This window comes from Nicotiana tomentosiformis, chromosome 4 (assembly GCF_000390325.3).
Source record: "Nicotiana tomentosiformis chromosome 4, ASM39032v3, whole genome shotgun sequence".
NCBI classification, from domain to species: Eukaryota; Viridiplantae; Streptophyta; class Magnoliopsida; order Solanales; family Solanaceae; genus Nicotiana; species Nicotiana tomentosiformis.
Genome location: NC_090815.1, coordinates 77,529,299 through 77,555,603, shown reverse-complemented (window position 1 = coordinate 77,555,603; position 26,305 = coordinate 77,529,299). Strand labels below are relative to the sequence as shown.

At 40.2% G+C, this 26,305-nt stretch overlaps 1 protein-coding gene across 1 annotated transcript; it reads right to left on the bottom strand.

The window, feature by feature from the left end:
• Window positions 1-1,368: 1,368 nt before the first annotated feature.
• LOC104086746 (uncharacterized) lies at window positions 1,369-9,255 on the bottom strand. The gene is made up of 5 exons (XM_009591076.4): window positions 8,063-9,255; window positions 7,184-7,917; window positions 7,009-7,098; window positions 2,460-3,236; window positions 1,369-2,007 (listed from the first exon to the last, which is right to left on the bottom strand). The coding sequence occupies exons 1-5, from the start codon at window positions 8,172-8,174 to the stop codon at window positions 1,873-1,875; spliced, it is 1,848 nt and encodes a 615-aa protein (XP_009589371.1). The 5' UTR covers window positions 8,175-9,255; the 3' UTR covers window positions 1,369-1,872.
• Between the last annotated feature and the right edge of the window lie 17,050 nt (window positions 9,256-26,305).

Here is a 26,305-nt window from a genome sequence, read left to right as displayed (position 1 = left end):
CTTTAATGTAGACCTTAAAGTTATTCTCCATCCGCCCACATAGTGTGTCATTTTTATTTGACAAGGGAGAGGAGGACCCTTCTCATACCAGTAGAGTTTAACCACCAAATTCGGGATAGATTGGTGTGATTCCTAAGCATACATGGAGAAAAAGGACGAAGGCGTTACTTTGCTCATACGAGAGCTCTGCTGGTTATATATGCGGAAAATTCAAAGATTATGTTGGTCGAAAGGTTTCTAATGAATCTGCTAATTGAGGTTCTAGATTTATTCAAAAGGCGGAAAGGAATAAGCTTGAATCAGAAGCATCGAATAAAAGGTTCTTTTCAAGACTTTCTGCCATTGACTCAGCTGATGTTACCGGGTGAGACTCTATCTTTTCTTTGTAGTCCACGCGAATTAACTTTGGGGAAGCTCATTCCTTGGATGGATTTTTGGTATTGCTGAGGAAGATTGTTATTCCTCAGCTGGCTTGTTAACCATGATCTCTTGAAGATTTTATTCTTTTACCAGCTCTCCCAGTCAACAACCTGCTAACCCTAAGCTTGCAAGCAAGTGAATTCGAAACCAGTCTCTTTAAAGAGAGTTAGAAAATCCAATCCGTTATTTCCTTGCAGCCAGTGGGGGGGGGGTTCCAAAGTTATGTCCAATGTTTCATTTTCTGGTATAAGATCGTCTTATAATTCACAAGCGGTGCAAAATACTGGAAACTTTATAGCCAGAGACCAAGTTGCCTTTGTACACAATCAAGATACGTGATATCTTTTACCACCACAACGAAATCAATTGTTCTATTACTCCAATTTTTCCATTACGCAAGTTGGGATCACGAGTCATTGGTCGATAGGCCTACAGGGGGGTCTGCCTAAGAACAAAGCAGAAGGACTAGAATTAAAGTTCCATACCCCTAATATCTTTACTCCATTGAGGTGTCAATCGTCTGTCCAGAAAGACATTCTCAATTCTTTCAAAATGTCTTAGGACATTGAGACGAGAGCAATTTTGAATGGGAAAAAAAAATAGAGGCAGGCACTTAAAAGGTTAAAATGCAACTTGAATCCATTTACCTACTGTTTTTTATTGCAATTTTAATACTTAAACAGAACCTGGATAGTGTAGTTTTCTTTCAAAAGATTCAACACCATTAAGCAATATTAACCCCTCATTACCTGCTTAAGAAAACCAGTCAAAGGCAATTTACATTACTTCCAACTCTAAGAAAGCCGATCAATCACTGAAGGAAAATACATGCTCCAACAACAGAGCCACCAGTCAAAGCACTTCAACAGAAACTATGCACACTGTAATCCTCCCTACCCGTCACTGCCACCTACTACATCCATCAAACTGCTCTAAGAAGTGAGCCGATTGCAATTGAAAATATTAATATCATAAAGAACCTTAGCCAAACAGTTAAAGACAAAAATATAGATAGGATTATATCAACACGAGCTTTTGCGATTACGACTGAAAAGAAAATTCTATAATGAACTTTGCAATTTTCCTTCTTCCCCGTAAAATTGACCAAAACAACGTAAAACCTTCTCTTTCCTTTTCAATTGATACTGGAAAGGAAAAGCACAAAAAAATTTCCAAAAAGAAGCAATTTGCCCAGCATTATCCACTGCAGACTAACATTTTCCTAAACTCTACTTATAAAACGCTACCTTTGATACCTTAGCTTACTTTTGAGCCAGTAGGACAGCAGCAGACTAACTTATTTCTCTTCTCTGAACTTCAAAATTCCAAAAGCCACCCTCCACTTGTCAACATGCATCAGAGATGCTCCAAAACTAAATAGATCACAAAAAGAAGAGATGTATCTCTTGATAAACCCAATTGTGTGCATCCATACATGCGAAATCACTATATTCAAGCATCAGATTCAGAAGAAGTCGACTCGGAAGAAGCAGGTCCACGATTAGTAGCAACATGCATCTCAGGCAGCATCAAACACTTTGGCAGGGCACCTTTGTACACCTTCAAGGAAGGCTTCAGTTTCATATACTGCAAAAGTAGGGAGTTCAGTCAAACACAGTCTGAAGGGAAAACAAGCTTTGAGCCCTTGTTGTTAGTAAAATTGGTGAATTAAGCGAAGGTACGGAAAGAGAGGGATTCGAACCCTCGGTAAACAAAAGCCTACATAGCAGTTCCAATGCTACGCCTTCTAAAAAGCGGAAGAAAATGAAATTCCACCAGTGTGTATGTAAGACAACCTTAATTCTCTATGTTCAACGCTTTGGGCAAGCCAGTGCTAGACTTCTCTGTGGAAATACCCGGCTATCTCCTACTTTGGGTCATGTTCAGGTACATATGCCATGAACATTCTCCACGAATCCTCACTAGTATCAAACTCGCAGGCAAAACAACTTAATCATGGCTTATCTTTTAACATAACTAATCTAACATTGGAAGTATCTCTTATCATAACATAGAAAACAGCAAGTAGAGTTGGTTACCTCCTGATAAAATGCATTAATTTCTTCCTCTGTCAGGCCTTCGTCTTCCCCAGCATTTTCATCCCAACCAAGAGAACGTAGGAAAGCAGCCTCTTCCTCATCTGGATATAGCGCTCCATTTATGGACAAGTTGTTCTCCTCGATACCATTATGTCTTTGAACATCGTTTTGAGATTCATGAGCATCTCCATTGCTGGTTCTCTCACTTCCATTTTCAGAAACACAAGGACTCAATGAGGCACTATCCTCATCTTTAGTTTTAATACCAGATTGCTCACTACTGTCAGATGAAGCCATACCAGAGTCTGGAAGGACAGTAGAAGAATTTAATGAAGTCTTCTTCCTCATTAGATTGAAAAAATCACTCCTGCTTTGGGCTTGAGACAGAGAAGATCTCTTCTCTGCAGTAGATCGTGCTTTCAGCGACAATGTAGCAGCTTTAGATTCAAGGGAAGTCACCCTCGAAGTTGGACTGGTCAAAGCAGGAGCTGAAGGAGCCACTGCAGGAGAGCAATTAGCTAATCTACCGCCAGTGTTGTTAGCTGGACTCAGTGCTTCTTTTGATAAAGAGGTGACACCGTTTTCCCGTCCTGGCTTCAGAACCAGAAGAGTTTTGCCATGAGAGGTAGCTGGAGCTTCCGATCTGACTTGTCCACTACGGGGCTGATTTGCAAGTTGAGTGGAAAAAGGTTGTTGCATACTCTTAGCTAATCCAACCATCTCATTTGCCCTAGCTGTGGCTTTTGGTTGCTTAGCTTTATCAGCAGAACTGGAAACCTGGAAACAATTACTTCCCATTAACATGGATATCAACTATCCATCAAGCACAAACCTTTGAACATAAATTCTATATCCAAATAGAGGAAGATACAACTAAAATGGAAAATATACAGATTCTTCAACAATATTCATAAGCAAGATGGATTCCAACCCTTTTCCTTTCAAGTAGACATTCTGCTGTCTTTTCTACATAAAGATGCATAAAAGCTACAATACTCTCTCTCTCTCTCTCTCTAAGAAAGAAAAAGCTAAAATGTAGCTACCAATTTGGTTCCTTGAGTGCCAGTGAACAAGCAATTTGTGGAAAAAGCGGTAAACAGTGCATCAGAAATAATACCCTTCACAGTAACAAGAAGTGCTACAGAACCGCTAGGACCCAAGTACAGATGAATGATTATGCCAGAGAAGGAACCATCATGGTACGTTACAACGACAAAAAACATACATACGGCAGGAAATGCGAACCATTGGCCAAGAGAGGCGCACAGAGAAACATCATCACTGCATTAAACTCCAAACAATTATATACGTTTTTTAGTTGCTTCTTTTGTTTTCCACATGAAATAATACTCGCATAAGTTATGCTGGAATCTACTTATTATTTTATGCAGGGTAGAATATAGAATAAGAATACAGGTAAAGTAATACATGGATTGAACAAAATTTGACAAAAAGCTCCTCATTCTTTAGATTTAATTTGTCTTTTCCTTGAAAATACTAATACATGCATTGTTAATCCATGCATAACTTGTCTTCTAACCAAACGACCCCTTGGTGCATTAAGCTTTAGAGGAGAGAAGGCACAATATATGTAACAGCAATTAGCTGAAGATGTGATTCCTTTATGTTTGTTCTCTAATATTGCTTTTCCAGTGAGATAGAACTAGGAAAGCACACTAGCTCCCAACAAAAGCACACACTCGTCACAAGTCACAAGCTCCTCTAAACAAGTCTTACATATTCATGGTTATACACTCCCTGAGAGGGTGGGAGCAAGAGGTTGGGACAGGATAATGTCACATGAACAGGTCAAACATAATCAAGTAACCATTTGAATTCTAGTACTACTATCTTTTGTAAGTGCCAAAGAATTATTAAAGAGACTAAATAATTCACCTGACCAATGAATGTGATCAACCACAAGGTTATGACATTACATAGGGAACAATAAAAGTTCAAGTGCCATAATTTACGCGCAAATTCAAGTTTAATTAAACATAATTCATGACCATTTACTATAAAACATTGGTTGTCCCCAATATGAATTAGCAGCATTCCCCGGTTAATCAATCACTCAAAAGCTTCCCCTACTGAGCTTCCAGTAATTTTGCGTTCTAGTTTGTTTATTTGACAACTGTAGTTCACCTTTTATTGACCATTTTCCTTTGGATAGTTGCTCGGACTCTTCACTTACGGTGCCGCACCCACGTCGTGTTTGCCGCACCCATGTCGACACGACGTGGGTGTGGCTGTAGAATCCGTACCGGATATGGTCAACCGATTTCGGATACTTAACCAAAATCAACGGAGAAATCAATATTTTTTCCTTCTCGGAACACCTTGTAAGTTTTCCAAATAATGTCTCATAATTTAGACATATTTTTATAACTCTCCCTTTAGATATTTGAATTATTTTTAGCCGAATTCCAACACTCATATCCATACCTGGATCCATACCCCCGAATCTTAAAATTTAGATCATGAAGGATCCGACCTCTATATATGCACTCGTATCGGACACCCGAGTCCGAGAAACTTAGTAGCTAGGTATCTAGCTTCACCAGCTAAGTTGCTCTGACACAACAGTTTAGGTGTCGCACCCCTGTCGACACGACACCAGCATTGGTGTGGGTATGGGATCCGTACCGGATCTGGTCAAACAATTTTGGGTACTTTGACCACGATAGACTGAAAAATTCGAGACGAGATACAATTTGATTCCCGAAATAAGACCCAAAACTAGGGTAAATTTGGAGAAATAGCATACCTTGTCTCGAAAATCAATCTTTTTCTTATCTACAACTTGAGAACAAAAAAACATCCACACTTTACAAGTTATATGTAAGTATTCCACAAAAAATATCATAATTTAGAGATATTTTTTTAATTACTTTAAGCCAGAAACCCCGCACCCATATCCATACTAGGATCCTTATTCCCAAGATGACAAGAGTGGGTTGCTCTAGTGGTGAGCACCCTCCACTTCCAACCAAGAGGTTGTGAGTTCGAGTCACCCCAAGAGCAAGGTGGGGAGTTCTTGGAGGGAGGGAGCCGAGGGTCTATCGGAAACATCCTCTCTACCCCATGGTAGGGGTAAGGTCTGCGTACACACTACCCTCCCCAAACCCCACTAGTGGGATTATATTGGGTTGTTGTTGTTATTGTTGATGTTTATCCCCAAATCTTAGAATTTACATCTCGAAGGATCCGACTTCTAGATCTGCATCCATGTCGGACACCCGCACCCGTGTCCGGGCAACTTATTTCACCAATATAATCGTCTACATGTACAAGCAACATAAGCAGGTGGATAAAACAAAATGCAATCATAGACATGATTCTACTCAACAACCCAGCCAATACAATAATGTGTGGATCAAATACAATTTAAGGCAAAGTACAAGTAATAAAGACATTAACAATTGACTCTCACTTCAATCAAGGGCTTAAAAAACTTCAAAGAAAAATTAAAGAAAGACAAGGTCTTTAGAGCAAGATAATGAATCACTGATTAGGGGATCATCTAGATCATAAAGGGAAAAATAGGTCTACAGAGCAAGATAGTGTCTTGAGACACTGATTAGAGGATTATCCAGATCATGATGGACAGCATTGTTTGTAAGTTAAGCAGAATTCAGATACTGAGAGGACGCAAGTCTTTGACAACAAGAATGGGAAAAAAGAACCCTCACACTTGTATCAAGGCATGTATTTGAACTATAGTTGTCACACAACTCCACACTTCCAATGATTCTTATTAATTACACAACTAATCATGGTTTATATCAATTTGTACAATGAAATTCCCACAATTTTTATTTATTATATCAGGGTGTAACCACATCTTACAATCGTCTAAAGCTAGTGCGTTGAAGATAAGCTCTTGTATGTGTTACCAGGAAATCTTGAATAGCTTAATGTTTCCTTATATCTTGCAAAGCTATATAGCCAACTGGGTTTCAATCCCGCTACATGCACTCCAGCAGCTCAAGGCGTAAGACAATGTACAGGTCAAGATATTATGAACATGGAAAATGGCATATGTCAACAATGCGTGAACACCACACAACCGCCCAGCACAAACAAATAGCTTCTTTATATATTTGTGAATAATAAAATGGTTAATAGTACATCAGGACTCGTCAAAGACCTATAACCAGCACAAGTTAGTTGCACTTCTATTTACAAATGAGACCTACAGAAACCTGGCTATCACATTCATATCTGAAGCTTCCTGTGTCTTAATATATTCTATAATAACTTAGACTGCTACAAAAGATTATTAGCATTCAATCCATAAGTGACGAAAAGAAAAGTTCAATAGAGCTAAATCAATGACCAACTGCAAAAGGATAAAAACCAGAAATGACTACGGAATTCTCAATTGTATCATGAATGAACTCCCCCACCAATTCTTTCTATAGCTGCATATAAACAAACCAGTAAATGATAACCCCTATAGATGAAGTCATAAGGGAAAAAAATAAGTCCCGGTTAAATGCATTATTAAAGCATATGAACATTGTGTGCATATAACATGATGTCATACCAAGGCTTTAGGCGTCGAAGGTATCACAGGTATCAACTGTCTGGATTGCTTTATAGCCAATTCCTCCAGCCTCTGTGTCTTATCAGGGATCTACAAATGTGCAAAACATACACAAATGAACACCTCTTCCAAAATTATCAAAACAAGTAATAACTAGCAATTAAAAAAAAATTACCTGGGTGGTGGCACGGGCACGTGGTGGTGCTTGTGACAATGCTTCAGCCATGTTAAGACTAGCCATCCCACTCGAAGCACTAGGTGGAGCTGCAGCAATACTGTGTTGAGAAGCTGAGCTCCCCATACTGATGCTGCCAATTATAGGAGGCACCTCTGCCAATGCGGAGGTCCATTTATCAGCACCAAGCAAAGCTGAGTTTCCAATTGGCAGACTCTGAACTGCTGAGCTCAACCCAGGAGATGAAACTCTGGTGACTTGCCTCTCTTCAATCCCAAGAGAAGGGAAGTCTTTCTCAAATGCCGCCTTCTGGCTACCATTAAAACTACTTCCCCCGGAATGAATACCAGTACCACTGTTATGGGTGCTACTAATACCACCTTTCAAGTCCTCAGTCCTACGGGGCAATAACTCGCCAGGTCTCCTGGACACCAGTGACTGAGAGCGCCTCAAGCTGTTCTTATCAACTCTACCGGCTAAAATATTCCCCAGAGGATCAGATGAGTCATGATCCCACAGATCAACAGTACCTGATCTTTCTTTCTCTCTTTCACGATTTTTATCACGATGACTTCTATTAAAGCTACTGTACGGATGCTTCGAACTAGTACCACTAGAACTACGCCTAGAATTTGACGATGAACTGCGATCCAAAAACACAGAACGTGGGCTATCTTTGTCACTAACACTCCTAGGAGATCTATTGCGAGAAGACAGTGTGGAAAAAGTAACATCTGCAGCAAAAGTAACACAAATGTGCAAAAATGTCATACTTAAAGTTAATTAACAAAACTAACTACTACCATTCAGCTTCATTTAAACACGCGCTTATAGTTAATTAAAACTGAAAACAATTCAAAGCAGCTGACAGTTAATTACCTGAATGCAAAGAAGAGGATGCAAAGTGGGGACTTGAAGAGCCACCACCCCCAGTAACACTTCCAGTACTTCTCAACCATTCTGGAACTAATGCTGGTTCACTCCTTTCCATGGGCGCCGTAGAACATGATCAGATTACTCTACAACAAGACTTTATTAAAACTCACTTTTTCTCCTTTCAGAACCCAATATGTCCAGAACTTTTACCCTGCCTATCCAACCATTTGCATAAACAACCACATTACATTAGTCTATCTAAAATTCCCCAAAAGAAATCAACCATGCACTTTTGCTTTCCTCTTTATATTTGAGGCAAATTTACCTCTCTATCACAATCCTTCCTTTGGCTTACTAATTCGAAGCCAACCCTATAAACACCAATAAAGGGTTTTCCAATCTTAATACCCGCGTAATTTTCCAAAACGAAATGAACAAAATTCAAGTACCTATAAATCAAATTTCATCTGTTACTCCATCTCTTTCACCAAAAGAAGATGGATTATCAAACAATTTGAGCAATTATCAGACTATCATTGCAATAACAGAAGAAATACCCCTTTTCGGTTTCCACAACAAGATTTCATCGAGTAATGAACCAAACAGAACCTAAAACTCACCGACCCACCATGCCAAATGGGGAGTAAAATTCACAAATTCACAAACCCTAGACCCGCAACAACTTCCCCCAACAAACCCTAGGGTTTCTACACCACCAACCCAGATATTACACAGCAAAAATCACCCACATAATCCAAAATTAGAACATTAACAAACTGATTGTTACCGATTATGAGAAAAACAAAAGCAGCGAGCGATTAAGAACCCAATAAGATCCTCAACAAAACCCTAACCGCTCTAAAATAACGCCAAAACCAAAAACTCTTAATATACGACGAAATATATTTCCGTTTTGGCCTGGGGGTGGGGGTTGGGTGAATACCAAATTCTTGACAATAGAATGGTAAATTGTTTGTTCTCAATATGTAATAAGCGCAGTATTAAACGAATGGCGTGAGACACAGAGAGAGGCGAACGACAGAGAGAGCAGCGAGAGTGGGTTCAAGAAGAGAGACTAGGGCAAAAAACAATAAGGGGACTGCGGTTATGGTAATATGTGTGTGTATATTAGGGTAGAGATATAGATTATAGTGTTTGTGCGTGTGTGTGTACACAAGATTGGGAAGGAGAGGGTTAGGGGAAAATGAAAAAAGGCTATTAAAATGAAAAATAAAATGGTTACCTTCCTATTCCTATTTGATGTTGTTAGGTAATGAATTCTCTTTTTGCCAGCCCATTGGCTTATGTGTGCTTGTTTATAGCTGTTATTATACCATGTGCTGTGATGTTTGTACATTTGTTTTGTTATCTAAAAGGGTGTAATCAATTAAGGGGGATTAGTTAAACTTTCTTTGAAGTTTGGCTTAGTTATGGCATAACCGCATTTTAGGTTTGATGCTCAAGCATTATTATTATTATTTAAAGAAAAAGAATAGTATTGCCTCTATGTAATAAAACAATAAAGAAGAATATTGCAAAGAAAGAGAGAGATTTGGGATGATTTACAATGGAATAGGACCCCTCTATTTATAGGGAAAAAGTAACTTAGCCACCAAGTAACAAACTCTAAAATCTCTCTAAAATATAGATATTCACCTTAAATACAATTCTATTTATAACCCCCTTGAATGTCTATTCAATAGATAATGTGCCTCGTTAAAACTTTAATTAAAATAAAACTCAGTGGGAAAAAATTCTAGTAAAGGAAAAAGAATACACATATCGAACAATACGTCTTTTGGTTGCCTCGTTAAAACCTTGCAAAGGAAAACCCAGTGGGATAAAATATTGTAAGGAAAAAAGAGTACAGTGCGTATTAACTCCCCCTGATGAGAGCATCAATTCACATCCCTGAGCCTTCGCATCCCAATCATGTATATTAGTTTTTTGAAGATTGACGTCGGTAGATATTTAGTGAACAAATCAACCATATTATCACTTGAACGAATCTGTTGCACATTGATATCACCATTCTTTTGAAGATCGTGTGTGAAAAATAACTTTGGTGAAATGTGTTTTGTCCTATCTCCTTTTATGAATCCTCTCTTAAATTGGGCTATGCATGTTGCATTGTCTTCATACAAAATCATGGGTAGTTTGTCACACTTCAAACCACATTTGTCTCGAATAAGATGTATTATAGACCTCAACCACACACATTCTCGACTTGCTTCATGAATAGCAATTATCTCAGCATGATTAGATGAAGTAGCCACGATTGATTGCTTAGTCGATCGCCAAGATATGGCAGTGCCTCTACATGTAAACACATAGTCTGTTTGAGATCGAGCCTTATGTGGGCCGGATAAATACCTAGTATCGGCATAACCAACAAGATCGAAAGTGCAATTATTGCCTTAAAATAAGCACATATCGGTAGTCCCCTTTAGATACCGCAAGATGTGTTTGATTCCATTCCAATATCTCCTTGTAGGAGTAGAGCTATATTTTGCTAATATATTAACTGAAAAAGTTATGTCGGGCCTTTTAGTATTAGCAAGATACATTAGTGCACCAATTGCACTAAGATATAGTACTTCAGGACCAAGTAGCACTTCATTCTTTTCTTGAGGTCGGAACAGATCCTTATTCACATCAAGTGATCGAACCACCATCAGAGTACTTAATGGATGTGCTCCATCCATGTAAAACTCTTTTAATACTTGTTCTGTGTAGGCAGGTTGATGAATAAAAATCTCATTTGCCAGATGTTCAATTTGCAAATCAAGACATAATTTTGTCTTTCCGAGATCTTTCATCTCGAATTCCTTCTTTAAATAATCAATTGACTTTTGGAGCTCTGTAGGAGTTCCAATAAGATTTATGTCATCGACATATATGGCAAGTACAACAAACTCCGATGTTGTTTTCTTTATAAAAATAAATGGACAAATGTCATCATTTATATAACTTTCCTTTAATAAATACTCACTAAGGCGGTTATCCTTATCCTTTTTCAGATCCGTAAATGCGTCTGGCATTTGATTTGCTATTTTCTACAAATGAATAATCTTTTGCACCTTTTTTCACAAATAGAGGCACGTGGATCAAGATGAGATAATAATGAATTTTTTCACAAAATTTCCCGTTTTGTTTCACCAATTTTCCCCCCTAATTTTGGGGAAAATGTCTCATCGAATCGACAGTCTGCAAATCAAGCAGTGAACAAATCCCCCGTTAATGTTTCAAGATAGCGAATAATGGAGGGCGATTTAAACCCAACATATATTCCTAACCTTTTTTGGGAACCCATTTTGGTGCGTTATGGCGGTGCTATCGACACATATATTACATATCCAAAAAATCTTAAATGGGATATATTAGGTTCATGACCCAAAACTAATTACAACAGGGAATGTTTATGATAATTTATCGGTCTGAGACGAACTAGCGTTGCTGCATGCAAAATGGCATGACCCCAAACAGAAGTGGGTAACCTCGTTTTCATGAGTAACGGTCTTGCTATCAATTGCAGACGTTTAATGAAAGACCCTGCAAGGCCATTTTGAGAGTGAACATGAGCTACAGGATGTTCCATTTTTATCCAATTGATATGCAATAATCATTAAATACTTGGGATGAAAACTCAACAGCATTATCGAGTCTAATAGACTTAATTGGATTATCAAAAAATTATGCCCGTAATCTAATTATTTGTGCCATTAATTTTGCAAACGATAAGTTGCGAGATGACAATAGGCACACATGAGACCATCTAGAAGATGCATCTATTAAGACCATAAAGTATCTAAACGACCTAGTATAGGTCCACAAATATCCCCTTGTATACGTTCAAAAATATAGGGGACTCAATCCCAACCTTTGTTGGTGATGGTCTAATAATTAACTTGCTTTGATAACAAAAAGTGCAAGAAAATTCATTATTTAAAAGAATCTTTAAATTATTTAATGGATGCCCATTTGAGTTTTCTACAATTCGTCTCATCATAATTGATCCAGGATGTCCCAATCGATCATGCAAAAGTACAAAAGTATTGGAATCAGTAACCTTTTGGTTGACGATAGAATGTGCCTCAATTGTATTAATTCTTGTCCAATACCGGCCACAAGATAAAGATGGGAACTTCTCAATAATTATCTTCTGGCCAGAGATATTTTTGGTAACAATGAGATATTCAAGATTATTCTCATCTATTGTCTTAATATGATATCCATTTCGGCGGATATCTTTAAAACTCAACAAGTCCCTATTGGACTTGAAGGAGAAGCATTATCTATGATAAGTATCGTTCCCCTGGGCAGAGTTATAGTAGCTCTTCCATAGCCTTCAATTAAATTACTACTACCAGAAATTTTAGTAAAATCTGCCTTACACATATTTAAATGAGAGAAATATTTCTCCTCCTTGAATATTGTATGTGTCGTACATGAATCAATTAAACAAATATTTTTACAATTGAACTTTGATCCAACTTTGCTTTGCGAGATATCCATATTTGCTTAGTCTTCTCAAAGAGTTTCTTGAGACGGTAGAGTCTCGTGCTGATTAGGGATGCTTATCGGGCGGATCGCGCAGATAATTACGCTTAACGGTTCAGCTTAACAGTTATCGAATTATAAATGTAGTAATCCGCTAGCCATTCAATAAGACAACATGCATATTGGTATCAGACTAATAATTATCGGGCGGCTTATCGGCTAAACCAAGTAGAATTTTTTTGAACAATCATTCAATCAATACCAAACAACTTTTAAATAATTACCAAATTTTTAATACCATCTAAGATCTAACCAAACGGTAGTTTTTAATTGAAGAGTCTTCAAGGCTACTCATATTGTCATACACGTATTGACCAAATTATTAATACCATCAAGACTACTCATATAGACATACATGTATTAATCATTGAGATTTTGATTTTTCGACTTCTCAGTTCTCAGTTCAAGAGAGAAACAAGACTGACGACTTCTCTGTCTCTAGGCTGCAGACAATTGAGAATTAGAAAATAGAAAGTAGGGATTTAGCCATTTAGGGTTTCAATAGTACATTATATACATAGGGGTAAAAGTATAAATATAAAAATTCTTAACGGGTTAACGGTTTACCCGATAAGAAAATTGAGTAATCCGCCCCCAAATCGTTAAGCCGTTAATTATAAAATCTATAAAATCTCAATCAGTTCACCATCAATTACCCTGATAATCCGATACTAATAAGCCAATAAGTCATCAGTTCGATTCAGTTAATGGTTTTCAGTTCGGTTTTGAACAGCCCTCGTGCTAATAAGGTGTAATAAAATAATAAAGAAGAATAATGCAAAGAAAGAGAGAGAGAATTCTTGTTGATTTGGGATGATTTACAATGGAATAGGACCCCTCTATTTATAGGGAAAAAGTGACTTAGCCACTAAATAACAAACCCTAAAATCTCTCTAAAATATAGACATTTACTTTAAATACAATACAATTCTATTTATAATACTCTATCAGAAAAGAATTCAAACTATGGATGCATAAAAGAAACTTGTCAATCGTAAAGGTTTCTAATTTATAAACAGTTTGCATCGATTTCTCTCTTTTCCTTTTACTACTATTATTTTATTATTTTATTTTATTTTTGTCAAGAGGCTGAAATCTAGTCAACTGTAAAGGTTAGGAGAAAGGCAAATGAAAGAAAGTCGGTATTTACATTAAAAGAGTGTTTTGATAAATTTAGAGTATATTTTTAACTTAAGATGTGCAAGGTAAGAGCATTAGTGGTTGAATTATCTTTTGGAAAGTATTTGTATTTTTTATCTTGACAAAATGTCAATAGACCGATAGAGGTGGAAAGTTTTCTTTAAAAAAAAGCTTAAAATGTTAACTAATTGGCTAAACTATAGATAAATATAAGACCGGTTGGAATAAAACGAATTCGAGCACTAAAACTCCCATTATGCCTTGATTTGCCTGCTATGTTAAGCCCTCACAAAAATAATATATTAGATGATAGCTTTAGTAGAATCTAAAAAGGGAGCTCTTTGGTGAGTTTTCTTTCTTGATTATTCTTATATTTTTACCGTGATTGCTTCTTGATAGGTATTTTTAAATGTTTGATGATGTCGTTGGTAGTTAAATATTTTTAATAGCACAATATTGATACAATGGCGTATAATTTCAAAAGGGAGATTGTTTACCAGAAAAATGGATAACAATTGAATTTATACGCGGCTCTAAGGATATGTGATATAACTTGGTACAAACCGAAAAATATATATATCAGTACTGAAATTAACTATAAAAGAGATAAATGCAAACCAAATGAATCAATTAGCTTTGACCCTCGAGTTCGGTCACTCTTGAAACAAGTGAAGATTCCGCTAGTATATGAACATAGTAACAAAATAATGAAGCTTAAAGAAGGTAATGTATTGTTTTTATTGCATCAAAATCATGTTTCTACAAATGATCAAACCCCCTTTATATAGTAGAGAAGTCCTATTTTGAATATAATTCTAAATACAGAAGGAATCCCATGATAGATTAATTAATTGGCCTCTCCTTGATATGCGCCGGGATTTTCGCCGAGATTCTCGCCCTAATTGCGGATATACCATTTTTTTTATTGGCTCGATGTCGATCTTGGCTGATCATGGTCTTGATCGGTCTTTGTTTTGCTCGGTCTCGATCTTGGCCGATATCGACCTTGACCTTGACCGATCTCGATCAGTCTCTATTTTACTCGATCTCGATCTTGGCCGATCTTGATCTTGGTCGGTCTCTGGGTCACGAGTTCGGCAACCTAACTTCGCATCATAACTTGATATTATACGAGGTTGAACCTTGATCTATCATGTTCCAGTCTCGATTAGTCATACGAAGGGCAAGCTCGATTTTGACCGTATACAGATAGTCCCCTCATTTCTCGAAAAGAAGATAGCGAGAAACGATATGAATTTCCGAACTCAGACTTTATGGGTAATGACGTCAGCGACGATCCCGATTATGACGTATGCGACGAAACGTCCCGTCGGTCCAGCTACTAAGGCATTAAATACCTGTCAGTTGTTGGTCGGCCATTACCAGTTCCGAACCGTCGCCAACAACCTATAAGAACCCAATCTTTTCTCATTCAAACTTTACACTCAAAGCTTCTTCTCTACTCTTGCATCTTCTTTAGAAAATTTCTTTGCTTCATAATTTGCACACTCAAATTTCTAGAACTCCAATTAAACCGCATACCATCCTAATTCTCTTTTCCCTTGTTCATCGATGGCGAAAACCTCCAAAACAGTGCCGCAAAAAGAGGTCGTTTCTTCATCACGACTAGCCGGTGGTGAGGATGCGGCGGAGCCCCACCGTGAGGAATTCGTTCCGGTAGGGTGCTCAACCGTCATCGACTTTAAGGTCGAAAAAGCCTCCTCGGTACCGGGCCGATGTGAGCCGATCTCGAGGTACATGTGTTCAATTACTAAGAAAATCCTCGACAAAGTGAAAAAGGAATGCAACTGGAGCGAAAATCATATGGTAGTCCCATCACCTGAAGAATCGATTACTACCCACGTGGAGGGGTTCTTAAGTGTTTACACTTACCTTTTCACGTTAGGTCCCTTAGACCCTGTCATCGTCGCCTTCTGCAAGAGATACGACGTGACCCTCGGCCAGATCCATCCTTCTTTTTGGAGAATAGTGATTCTCCTCCGATTCTTCTAGAGCAAAATTGAGGGATGTCTTTTCACCCTCGATCACCTTATGCGCCTTTACAGTCCCCAACTCTATCGATGAGGGCTAATCAAGCTTGCTCGCCGAACCAACAAAGCCTTGTTCTCGAGCATAGATGAGACTCGTGACCGAGGTTGGATGAGCCGATTTGTTCGAATCAGGACATTGGACCTGATCCCTGCTGAAGACATGCAGTTTCCTGAGAAATAGAATATGAATCATGAGTAGTATTCCCTTTCGAATGTTCAATTGTGTGGCTCTGCTTTTCATTTTCTTTATCTACTTTTTCTATGTTGTTATAACTGTGGCCCAGATGCCGGAACCGATTTTGGAACTTAAGCAATGGGTTGAAGGTCTGGTGTTGCAGAGACCATACTCCGAGCGTGCTTGGATGGAATTAACAAAGGGTCGATGGGAGGCTCGTAATCATGATAAATTTCTTTCTTAGAACGATTATCGTTTGATCTTCTTCTCTTGCTTACCCCCCTTTTTTCCTTTGTAGGCCTCGAGAAGGACGTTTCCATGAGGCCTCCCATCTGGTGACGAAGAAGTCCTTGCTCCGAAGCAGGTCAAAGAGAAGAAGAGAAAATGGGATCCGAGTTCCCCGGTCTCGAAAAAGAAAAAACCGGCGAGGAAGTCTCACAAGCCCAAAGGGGGCAACGATGTTATGCCTTTGGACTTGATCCGCCGATTAAGGGATAAGCCCGAATATGGAGAAGAGGAAGTAGCCCGTGTGCGGGCTAATGTTTTGATATAAAAATCCTCCGAATCGGCGGAGGTTGATGAGGGAGCTCTGGCCATAATTCCTGAACCAGAAAAAGTTGAGGCCACTTCGTCCCGAGCTGAGATGGTCGAAGGAGAGACCGGGGGCGAGGTTTCTCGGGCGGGGGAAGATGTCTCGAGGGACGAGCTCGAAATGGTCGATATTTCTAGATCCCCTCAGATTTCAGATGCTATGATCCGTGAGGCCAACATGTTGGAAAGTCGATCTTACAAGGGTATTCAGGGGGCGACTAATATCCATGGCTTTTGGATGGGTCGAGTCTGCTGCCTCGGAGGATATTACCGGGTTTGGTGGATTACCGGTACTGAAGAAAGTATCATCGTCGAGCTCTATCGGGTCTTCATCGAGCCCAAAACTAGTGGATCGATTCCCGTCCCCGAGTGTTAACCCTGATCATAGGCGGAAGATAGTGCTTTCCATCCCGGAGGATGCCCGAGTTTTCTCTCCCCCCGTGAGGATTGCTAGTTACCTTAGATCCTTGGTGACTGAGGAGGATCAAGTAGTGATGAACGCGGTAGGAGCCGCTTGCCTTTTCAGTGAGGCCCTACATGCTCTGAATCGGGTAACTTTGAAGGTACCTCTATTGTTTCTTTTATACTTAGAGTTGTAGATAATTCTAACATCTTCTTCCTAGTTTGTAGGCTTCGGTGTTGCATCACGAGGCTTTCCTCCGAATCCGGGAGGAGCATGAGGCTGAGATTCGGGAACTCACTGAGAAGAGTGACACCTACAAGCTTCTTAGTGAGAAGCTTCAGGCAGATTTGGTAATGGCTCGGGATGAGCATGCCGAGATGGCTAAGTAGGTATTTCGAGTGCTTCATGATAGTGAAGATGAATTGGACATAACTACTAATGATTCGATTCTGCAGGTCTGACAGAGGCTTGAACAAATCGGACGGCTCCAAACACGGGTGAATGCGATATAGGCTGAGGCAGAAGAATTCAAAAAGAACATGGATATTCTAGCATCGAAAAAGGAGACCGTCCAAGCTCAATTGGAGTCAGCCGAGGCCCAGCTCCAAGCTGCAAAAGAGAAGGCCTCAGTGCAGGTCGAGAAAATCAAATAGCTTCAGTATCAGTTCGATTTGGCTATTTCTGATAAGGCAAGCTTGGCCGATGAACTCGAAGTGGCCAGATCCGAGGTGGCCGTAGCCAAATCTGAGGTGGTCGTGGCCAACAAAAAAGTTGATGCTAAAGTGGCCTAGTATAGGGTTGATGTCGAAGTCAACAGGCCAAGGCCAAGGGCATGGTTGAACATGCGAAATGGCAGGCTCGAAGGGAATCCCTCGAAGGGGTTCAGGACCAGGGCTTCGATATCATGGCTGAGATCGAAAAGGCCAGAGTAGAGGAAGCCAAGGCCCGGAAGCTGGCCTTCCCTAAGGAAGACTCCGAGAGTTCAAGTGAATCCGAAGACGGAGAAGATCCCGAGGATGGAGATGCGACCTCCGATGAAGACCAAGCCTCTTAGTACTTTTTGTTTTTTATTTTGTATTTTTTCCGAGGCCGTTTTTTAGCCGTTGTAAATTTAGCCGATTTGGCCTTTGTAAAAAAACTATTGTGTATAAATATAAGGCTTTTCTTTCCCTTTCAGCTCTCGTATTTTTCCTTTGCTTTATTTGTATTTACAAAGGTTGAAAATGCCTTAGCATGAAATAATAAGGTTGTGTTCGAGGATTCGAACAAACCTTGCCTTTATTTCCTTTCTGGGTTAAGGCATTATTGGGGTTCGATGTTATCAAAGTTTTTCTCAGAAAACATCTTAAGTTTGAGATTTTGCCGAGGGTGGCCTTTAGAACCGGTTGTGAAAGAATTCTTTATTTTTTGAAGGCCTATTTTTGTTACGGATTTCGGACGTCTCCGAGCCGTGTTAAATTGGTCGTAGCCTTTTAGTTTAGGAGCTACCCATTGGGCTTGTTTTCCCATTTTATCTGGGCTTGCCCGAGATAATAGTTCCCAAGTGGGGTGGCTGTGACTTTTAGAAATTGGGACGTTGCCTATTAGGTCTTTTGCTCCCGAGGCCCGATGACTTGGGCTATTTGAGTCGGATGGCAGTCCCCGAGTGAGGGAGAGATCGTTCGTATTCCGGTTAAGTATTGTCCTTGAGCTTGTTTATATTCGGAAGTACGAAGCTCTTTGTAAAAAGAGAAGATAAAGAAGAAAATTTTTTAAAGCATAAGATGTTTGTAAGGAACATACTTCTCTTTATTCTCGATCGAAACAGGGTTCGAGCAATCTATATGGGCACAGTTCGTTTTGACCGTTTGACTCTTACAATAAATCCTATCTATCGAGATCCTCCCTTTATGAAGTAGTTTCCTTTCTAGAGTTGATATTCGAAGATAACACACATCCTAGGGTAGCCCCCTAGTATTCATGGTTGATTGCAAAGGAACCTCGGATAGTGTCGAATGGATCTCCGATGCCGATCTGTAATCGGGCTTGATTCTAAGTTAGCACGATTCATTGTTGCCTCGTTAAAAACCTCGCCGAAAAAACCCATTTGGGATAAAATCGGTCTGAGGGAAAAAGAGTGCAACACGTGCTTTCAGACCTAAATACTTCGTGCCGTTTGCTAAAAAATCCATCGTCGTTTCTTGTTGACCACCTGCAAGCGTTAATATGAAAATAGAAAAGGAATGGAAAAAGGGCGTACCTCAGCAGTAGTACCGTTTTAGGTAAGATTTGATCCAATTGCTTGGTAGTTGTTCCCCATTCATTGTTCCAAGCTTGTAGGACCCTTTCTCGGTGACCTCGATAATTTGGTATGGTCCTTCCCAATTCGGACTCAATTTCCCTTCATTGGGATTTAGGGTGTTGAGGGTGACTTTTCTTAGCACTAAGTCCCCGACATTAAAATATCGAAGGTTGGCTCTTCGATTGTAGTATCTCTCGATCTGTTGCTTTTGGGCGGCTAGTTGGATGAGGGCTGTTTCACACCTTTCATCCAATAGTTCTAGGATCTTATTCATAGCCTCGTCATTTGATTCCTTTGTTGCATATCGGGACCAGATGCTTGGCTCTCCGGCTTCTACCGTTATTAGAGCTTTGGCGCCATAAACTAATGAAAATGGGGTAGCCCCGGTACTGGACTTTGAGGTTGTGCAGTATGCCTAGAGAACTTCGGGTAGAATTTCCTTCCACTTTCCTTTGGCGTCGGTTTGGCTCTTCTTAAGATTTCGGATGATGGTTTTGTTGGTCGATTCGGCTTGCCCGTTCCCGCTGGGATGATAAGGTATTGATAGGATTCTTTTGATCTTGTGATCCTCGAGAAATTTGGTTACTTTGCTGCCGATGAATTGTTTTTCGTTATCACACATAATTTCGGATGGCATCCCGAATCGACATATGATGTGATCCCAAATAAAGTCGATGACTACCTTCTCCCTAACTTTCTCGAAGGCATGTGCTTCAACCCATTTAGAAAAATAGTCAGTTATAAATAAAGTAAATTGAGCTTTACCTGGTGCCCCACTTCATGAATGGCCATGGTGACAATACCGAATGGAGCGGTTCCCCGCGTTGGTAAATCATTGGTGCATGCCTTTGGCATTTGTCACATTTTCGAACAAACTCTTTTGCGTCTTTTTCCATGTCGATCCAATAATAACCGGCTCTGATTACTTTATGAACCAATGATTCAGCACCAGAGTGATTCCCGCAAGTGCCCTCGTGAACTTCCCTCAGAACATACTCAGTGTCTCCTGGTCCCAGACATATTGCTAATGGACCATCGAACATTCTTCTGAACAAGGTTCCATCTTCGAACAAGGTGAATCGTGCTGCCTTTGTACGCAGGGCCCTCGATTCTTTCGGATCTGATGGAAGCTTTCCGATTTTCAAATACTCTATGTATTTATTTCTCCAATCCCAGGTCAAGCTTGTGGAATTTATCTTGGCGTGGCCTTCTTCGACTACTGACCTCATGAGTTGCACGACGACCCCCGAATTGAGCTCGTTGTCTTCGACCAAGTTTGCGAGGGCATCTGCCTCACTATTCTGATCTCGAGGCATGTGTTGCAAAGTACTCTCCTTTAATCGGTATAAAGTTACTTGTAACTTATCTAAGTATCTTTGCATTCGTTCTTCCCTAACTTCGAAGGTTCCGTTAACCTGATTCACCACGAGGAGGGGGTCGCATTTGGCTTCGATCACCTTCGCTCCCAAGCCTTTGGCTAGTTCGAGACCTGCAATCATGGCCTCATATTCAGCCTCATTTTTAGTCAATTTCAAAGTTCTAATAGATTGTCTAACCACGTTACCTTTGGGTGGTTTTAGTACGATGCCGAGCCTGGACACTTTTGCGTTTGAGGCACCGTCTGTAAAGAGGGTCCATATTCCCGAAGATGTACCCGAGTTTATCAACAGTTCTCTTTCGACCTCGGGTACCAGGGCAGGCGTGAAGTCAGCTACGAAGTCTGCTAAAATTTGAGACTTAATTGCTGTTTGGGGTCGGTTTTCAATATCATACCCGCTGATTTCTACGGCCCATTTGGCCAACCTTCCCGAAAGCTCGGGTTTATGCAAAATATGTCTAAGTTGATAAGTTGTTACAACACATATCAAGTGACATTAAAATTATAGTTTTAGTTTCCTAGTGGCGCTTATCAAAGCGAGCGCCAATTTTTCTAGGTGGGGATATCTAGTTTCGGCCTTACCTAAGGTCCGGCTGACATAATAAATTGGAAATTATGTACCTCTTTTTTCTCGGACTAGGACTCCACTTACCGCTACCTCCGATACTGCTAAATACAAGTAAAGCTGTTCATTTTCTCTCGACGTGTGATGCAACGGCGGGCTGGTTAAGTACCGTTTAAGCTCTTCCAAGGCATGCTGGCATTCCGGGGTCCATGTGAAGTTATTTTTCTTCTTTAGCAACGAGAAAAATTGGTGTCCCTTATCGGAGGACCTTGAGATGAATCGCCCCAGGGCGGCCATGCTCCCGGTCAACCTCTGTACGACCTTTACGTTGTCTACTATCGTGATGCCATCGATAGCTTCGATCTTGTCGGGATTAATCTCGATTCCTCGGTTGGATACCATAAATCCGAGAAATTTGCCTGACCCGACCCCGAATGCGCATTTTTCCGGGTTCAACTTCATGTTGTATTTCTTCAATATACTGAGAGTCTCCTGTAAGTGCTTCAAATGGTCCTCTGCTCGTAGGGGCTTAACTAGCATGTCATCAATGTAAACTTCCATAGATTTTCCTATTTGTTCTTCGAACATCCGATTTACTAGGCGTTGATAAGTGGCGCCATCATTTTTTGATCCAAATGGCATTACATTATAGCAGTAGGTACCATATTTAGTATAAACGAGGTCTTTTCCTAATCGTCCGGGTTCATCCGTATTTAGTTGTACCTGGAATAGGCATCGAGAAAACTGAGGATCTCGTGGCCGGCCGTGGCATCGATCATGAGATCGATATTAGGCAAAGGGAAAGAATCCTTCGGGCATGCTTTATTTAGATCTTTGTAATCTACACACATTCTAAGCTTGTTTCCTTTCTTAGGCATTACTGCTATGTTTGCTAACCATTCAGGATATTTTACTTCACGAATGGACCCTATTTTAAGAAGTTTGGTTACCTCATCTTTGACGAAAGCATGTTTGATCTCGGACTAGGGTCTTCTTTTTTGCTTCACCGAACGGAACTTCGGGTCCAAGCTTAGTTTATGGGCGGTGATTTTCGGTGGGATCCCTGTCATGTCGAGATGGGACCAATCTAAACAATCCATGTTAGCTATAAGAAATTGAATAAGCTTTTTCTTGAGCTCGGGTTTTAACCCTGTGCCCAGGTATACCTTTCTTCGGGCAGATGTTCGATTTGTACAATTTGCTCCAGCTCTTCGGCCGTTGATTTGGTAGCGTCAGATTCATAGGGGACTACAAAGGATCGAGGGATTCTATAATCATCATGTTCGCTAGTCCCCTGCTTCTCCATCTGGGTCTAGGCCGGCGTTTGTGATTGCTATTTGGCCTCCTACTTTCCCTTCAAATTTGACCCCGTTGTTGATGAGAGTGTTGATTTCGGAATCACTTCGTCAACGGCAAACATTTCATTTGCAGCGGGCTGCTCTCTGTAGACTATTTTGATTCCCTCTGGTGTTGGGAATTTTAGAACCTAGTGAAGGGTCGAGGGCACTGCTCTCTTGTTGTGGATCCATGGTCTCCCGAATAGGGCGTTATACCTCATGTCACCCTTGATCACATGGAACTTAGTCTCTTGGATGGTCCCGGTCATGTTTACTGGAAAAGTTATCTCGCCCTTAGTGGTTTCACATGCCATGTTTAATCCGTTTAGCACTCGGGCCACGGGCACGACTTGGTCTTGTAGACCGAGTTGTTCTACGACCCTCGATCGAATGATGTTGGCCGAAATACCTGAATCAATTAACACACATTTAACTTGAGTCCTATTCATGAGTACAGATATTACCAATGCACGTTATGGGGTTGTATGATTCCTTCTGCGTCTTCATCATTGAAGAACAAGATTCCTTTTGGAATGTAATCCTGAGCCCGAGATCGCTTCTCCCTTATGATTGACACCTTAGTGCGTTTTAACACTGGCCCTTGGGGAACATCGACCCCTCCGACAATCATGTGAATAATGTGTTGCGGTTCTTCTTGCTCGTTTTGTCTATTGAACTCTCTGTTTTTGAAGTGATTCTTGGCCCGATCACTTAAAAACTCCCGAAGGTGTCCTTCATTGAATAACCGGGCTACTTCCTCTCTCAAATGTCTGCAATCTTCCGTTCTGTAGCCATGGGTGCCATGATACTTGTATACTTGATTGAGATTTCTCTGGGCTGGATCGATTTGCAGAGGTCGAGGCCATTTAGTATCTTTGATGCGTCCGATAGCTGAAAGTTGAAAATTTGAAGGTTTGGAGAGTTACTAAGTTTGACCAGAGGTTGAATTTGGTGATATCAAATTCAAATTTTAGTTCCAGAAGTTGAAATAGGTTCGTTTTGTGATTTGAGACTTGTGTGCAAAGTTTGGGTTCATTCCGGATTGGTTAGGCTTGAATCGGGCGCTTGGTTTGAAGTTTGAATGTTCATGAACTTAACACAAGTTCAATTTGTGTTTTGGCATTTGATTCATTGTTGCGATGTGATCGTATATGTTTGGAGGCTTTGGATTGGTCCAGGTAGTGGTTACGAATTTGTTGGTATGATTGGACGGGGTCCCGAGTGTCTTAGGTGAATTTTGGACCACCCAGAGCTTGGTCGAGAGTGCTGATGACTGCTGGTGTTTGGTGTGCTTCGTGATCGTGGAGTAGGTCTCGCAATCGCGAAGGCTTATTTTAGGGTAGCAGTATTTTTGTTCTTTATGTTCGTGTATAGGAGGTCGTGATCGCAAAGGGTTAGGACTGTTGGTCTTCGTGTTGGGGGGCAAAGGGCTCGCATTCGCATAAGAGGGGAGGCTGGCTGGGAGCCAGCTAGGGTTAGCCTTCGCGTTCGTGAAATATGGGACACGTTCACATAGGTTCAAGGCGACAGTGCATCGCCTTCGCGGGTGGTTGACAACGATCGTGAAGGGTCTTTTGGGGTTAGTGGCTGTTTTGTGCTTCGTGAATGCAAGGCTTGGACAGTGTTCACAAAGGGTATTACTGGACACTTTTAAGAGTTCTCATTTCGGGACTTAGACCCATTATTTCATATTTTGAGCCCTAGACTTCGAGAGGTGGAGATTTTGGATAGCAAATTTAATACTACATTGGAGGTAATTAATTTTCACTCGGATTTGGCTTTATATCTCGATTCCCATGAATTTCTACACCTAAAACTTAAAATTTTAAAGAAAAATTGGCGTTTTTGTATACAACTTAAGAGAGTGAAATTGGAGGATTAGGGAGACGATTTGGACTCGATTTAGAATCAAATCATATATTTGGACTCGTGAGGTTATGGATAGTTGGGATCTATCCCTTGACTCAGAGTTTGACCGTATGGGCCAGGGTTGACTTTTTTTTTTACTTTTAGGAATTTGATTAAAGATCGAAACTTTATTATTTGGAGTTGTTTCCTATGGATTTATTTGACGTTATTGAGTTATTTTTGGCTAGATTCGAGCTGGTCGGAGGTGGTTTCTAAAGAAAAGGCATTTTTGAAGTACTGATTTGGCCCGTTTGAGGTAAATATCTTACCTGATCTTGTTTGAGGGAATAACCCTTAGGCTTGGACCTTATATGCCTAATTGTAATGTATTTGATGCGACGTATAATTGAGGTGACTAGCGTATATGCGGGTGCTATGTATGAAAAATGACCAGATTAGACTTTAGGCTTCTACTATGCCTTGATTTAATTGTGTATTCTGTATGATATATGTATAATTCATTGTATGACTAAGCGAGCTTATCCTTTCATGCTACAGGTCATTTTTAGGATTGAAATTTCCTATTTGCCTAGATGGGCATTTATGGAATCATTGTTAAATTGATATATTCGTAGTCGTGCTTATATGTTGAATACTTATCCACATTTTTATTATTATCATGTTCTTGTGTACTTTATTGACGAGTTATGAGGATATGTCTCTTGATGATAGTTTGTTATCTTGCATTGTTGTGATTATTACACATGTGGATTTGTTGGGCGGATTGATTGGGGGATGGTATGAGGTTTCTGTTGTGCGATTGAGATTGATATTGTTATTGTGTTGGAGTATAGAGCGATGAGGGTGGATATAGTTATTACGGAGTGATAAGAGTGAATATTGTTATTACAGAGCGATATGCGTGGATAATGTTGTTACAGAGGGATAATGGTGGATATTATTATTGTGACAGAATGTGGAGTGCGAGGTGACATATGCCTCAATTTCTATTTGGTGATTTGTTTGTCAAAAAAATAGATTTTCTTTCAACGAGTTAAAATCACATGTTACGCGATTGTTCATATTGGACTCCGTTATAAATATTCTTGTTGCCAATTTTTGATATATAGCGATAGGCTGGGTGCGTGGTGCCAAATCAGTGTCGAAATCAATATCACGATCCGGTGGCATGCCTGGTAAATCAGCAGGAAATACATCAAAAAACTTTCGCACCACAGGCACTGAATCTATCGCAGGAATCTCCACAACAGTATCTCGAAAAAAGGCCAGATAGGCCAAACAAACTTTCGAGACCATATGTCGAGCCTTCAAGAAAGAAATAACCCAATTGGATGCACTACTAAATGAACCTCTCCACTCTAGCCTAGGAAACTCTGGCATCGCCAAGGTAATAGTCTTGGCATGGAAATCAAGAATGACATGATATGGAGACAAATAATTCATGCCCAGGATAACCTCGAAGTCAATCATACCGAGCAATAGAAGGTCCGCTCTGGTCTCGTACCCATAGATAGTCACCACACTGGACCGGTAAACCCGATCCACAATAATAGAATCACCCACCGACATGGACACATATACTGGAATACGCAAGGACTCACGAGATATATCCAAATAAGGAGCAAAAAGAGAAGTTACATAGGAATAGGTTGACCCTGGATCAAAAGCATCTTTACGGCAGACGAAAATAATACCTGTGATCACGACATTGAAGGCTACTTCCTCTGGTCTAGATATAAAGGCATATCTAGCCGGAGCGCCACCTGACTACCTACACCTCTAGGGCGACCCCTACTTACCTGCCCTCCGCCTCTGGCTGGCCGGATGGGCGGTGCGACAGTTGGTGCGATAATCATGGGCTAATGGCCCTGCTGCACTGCCTTGCCCCGAAATCTG

Coding starts and splice junctions, on each gene's coding strand:
- LOC104086746 (XM_009591076.4), bottom strand. CDS start 8,174: ATGGAAAGGAGTGAACCAGCATTAGTTCCAGAATGGTTGAGAAGTACT. Junction 7,918..8,062: donor ATCCTCTTCTTTGCATTCAG/GTAATTAACTGT, acceptor CTTTTGCTGCAG/ATGTTACTTTTTCCACACTG. Junction 7,099..7,183: donor GTGCCCGTGCCACCACCCAG/GTAATTTTTTTT, acceptor GCACATTTGTAG/ATCCCTGATAAGACACAGAG.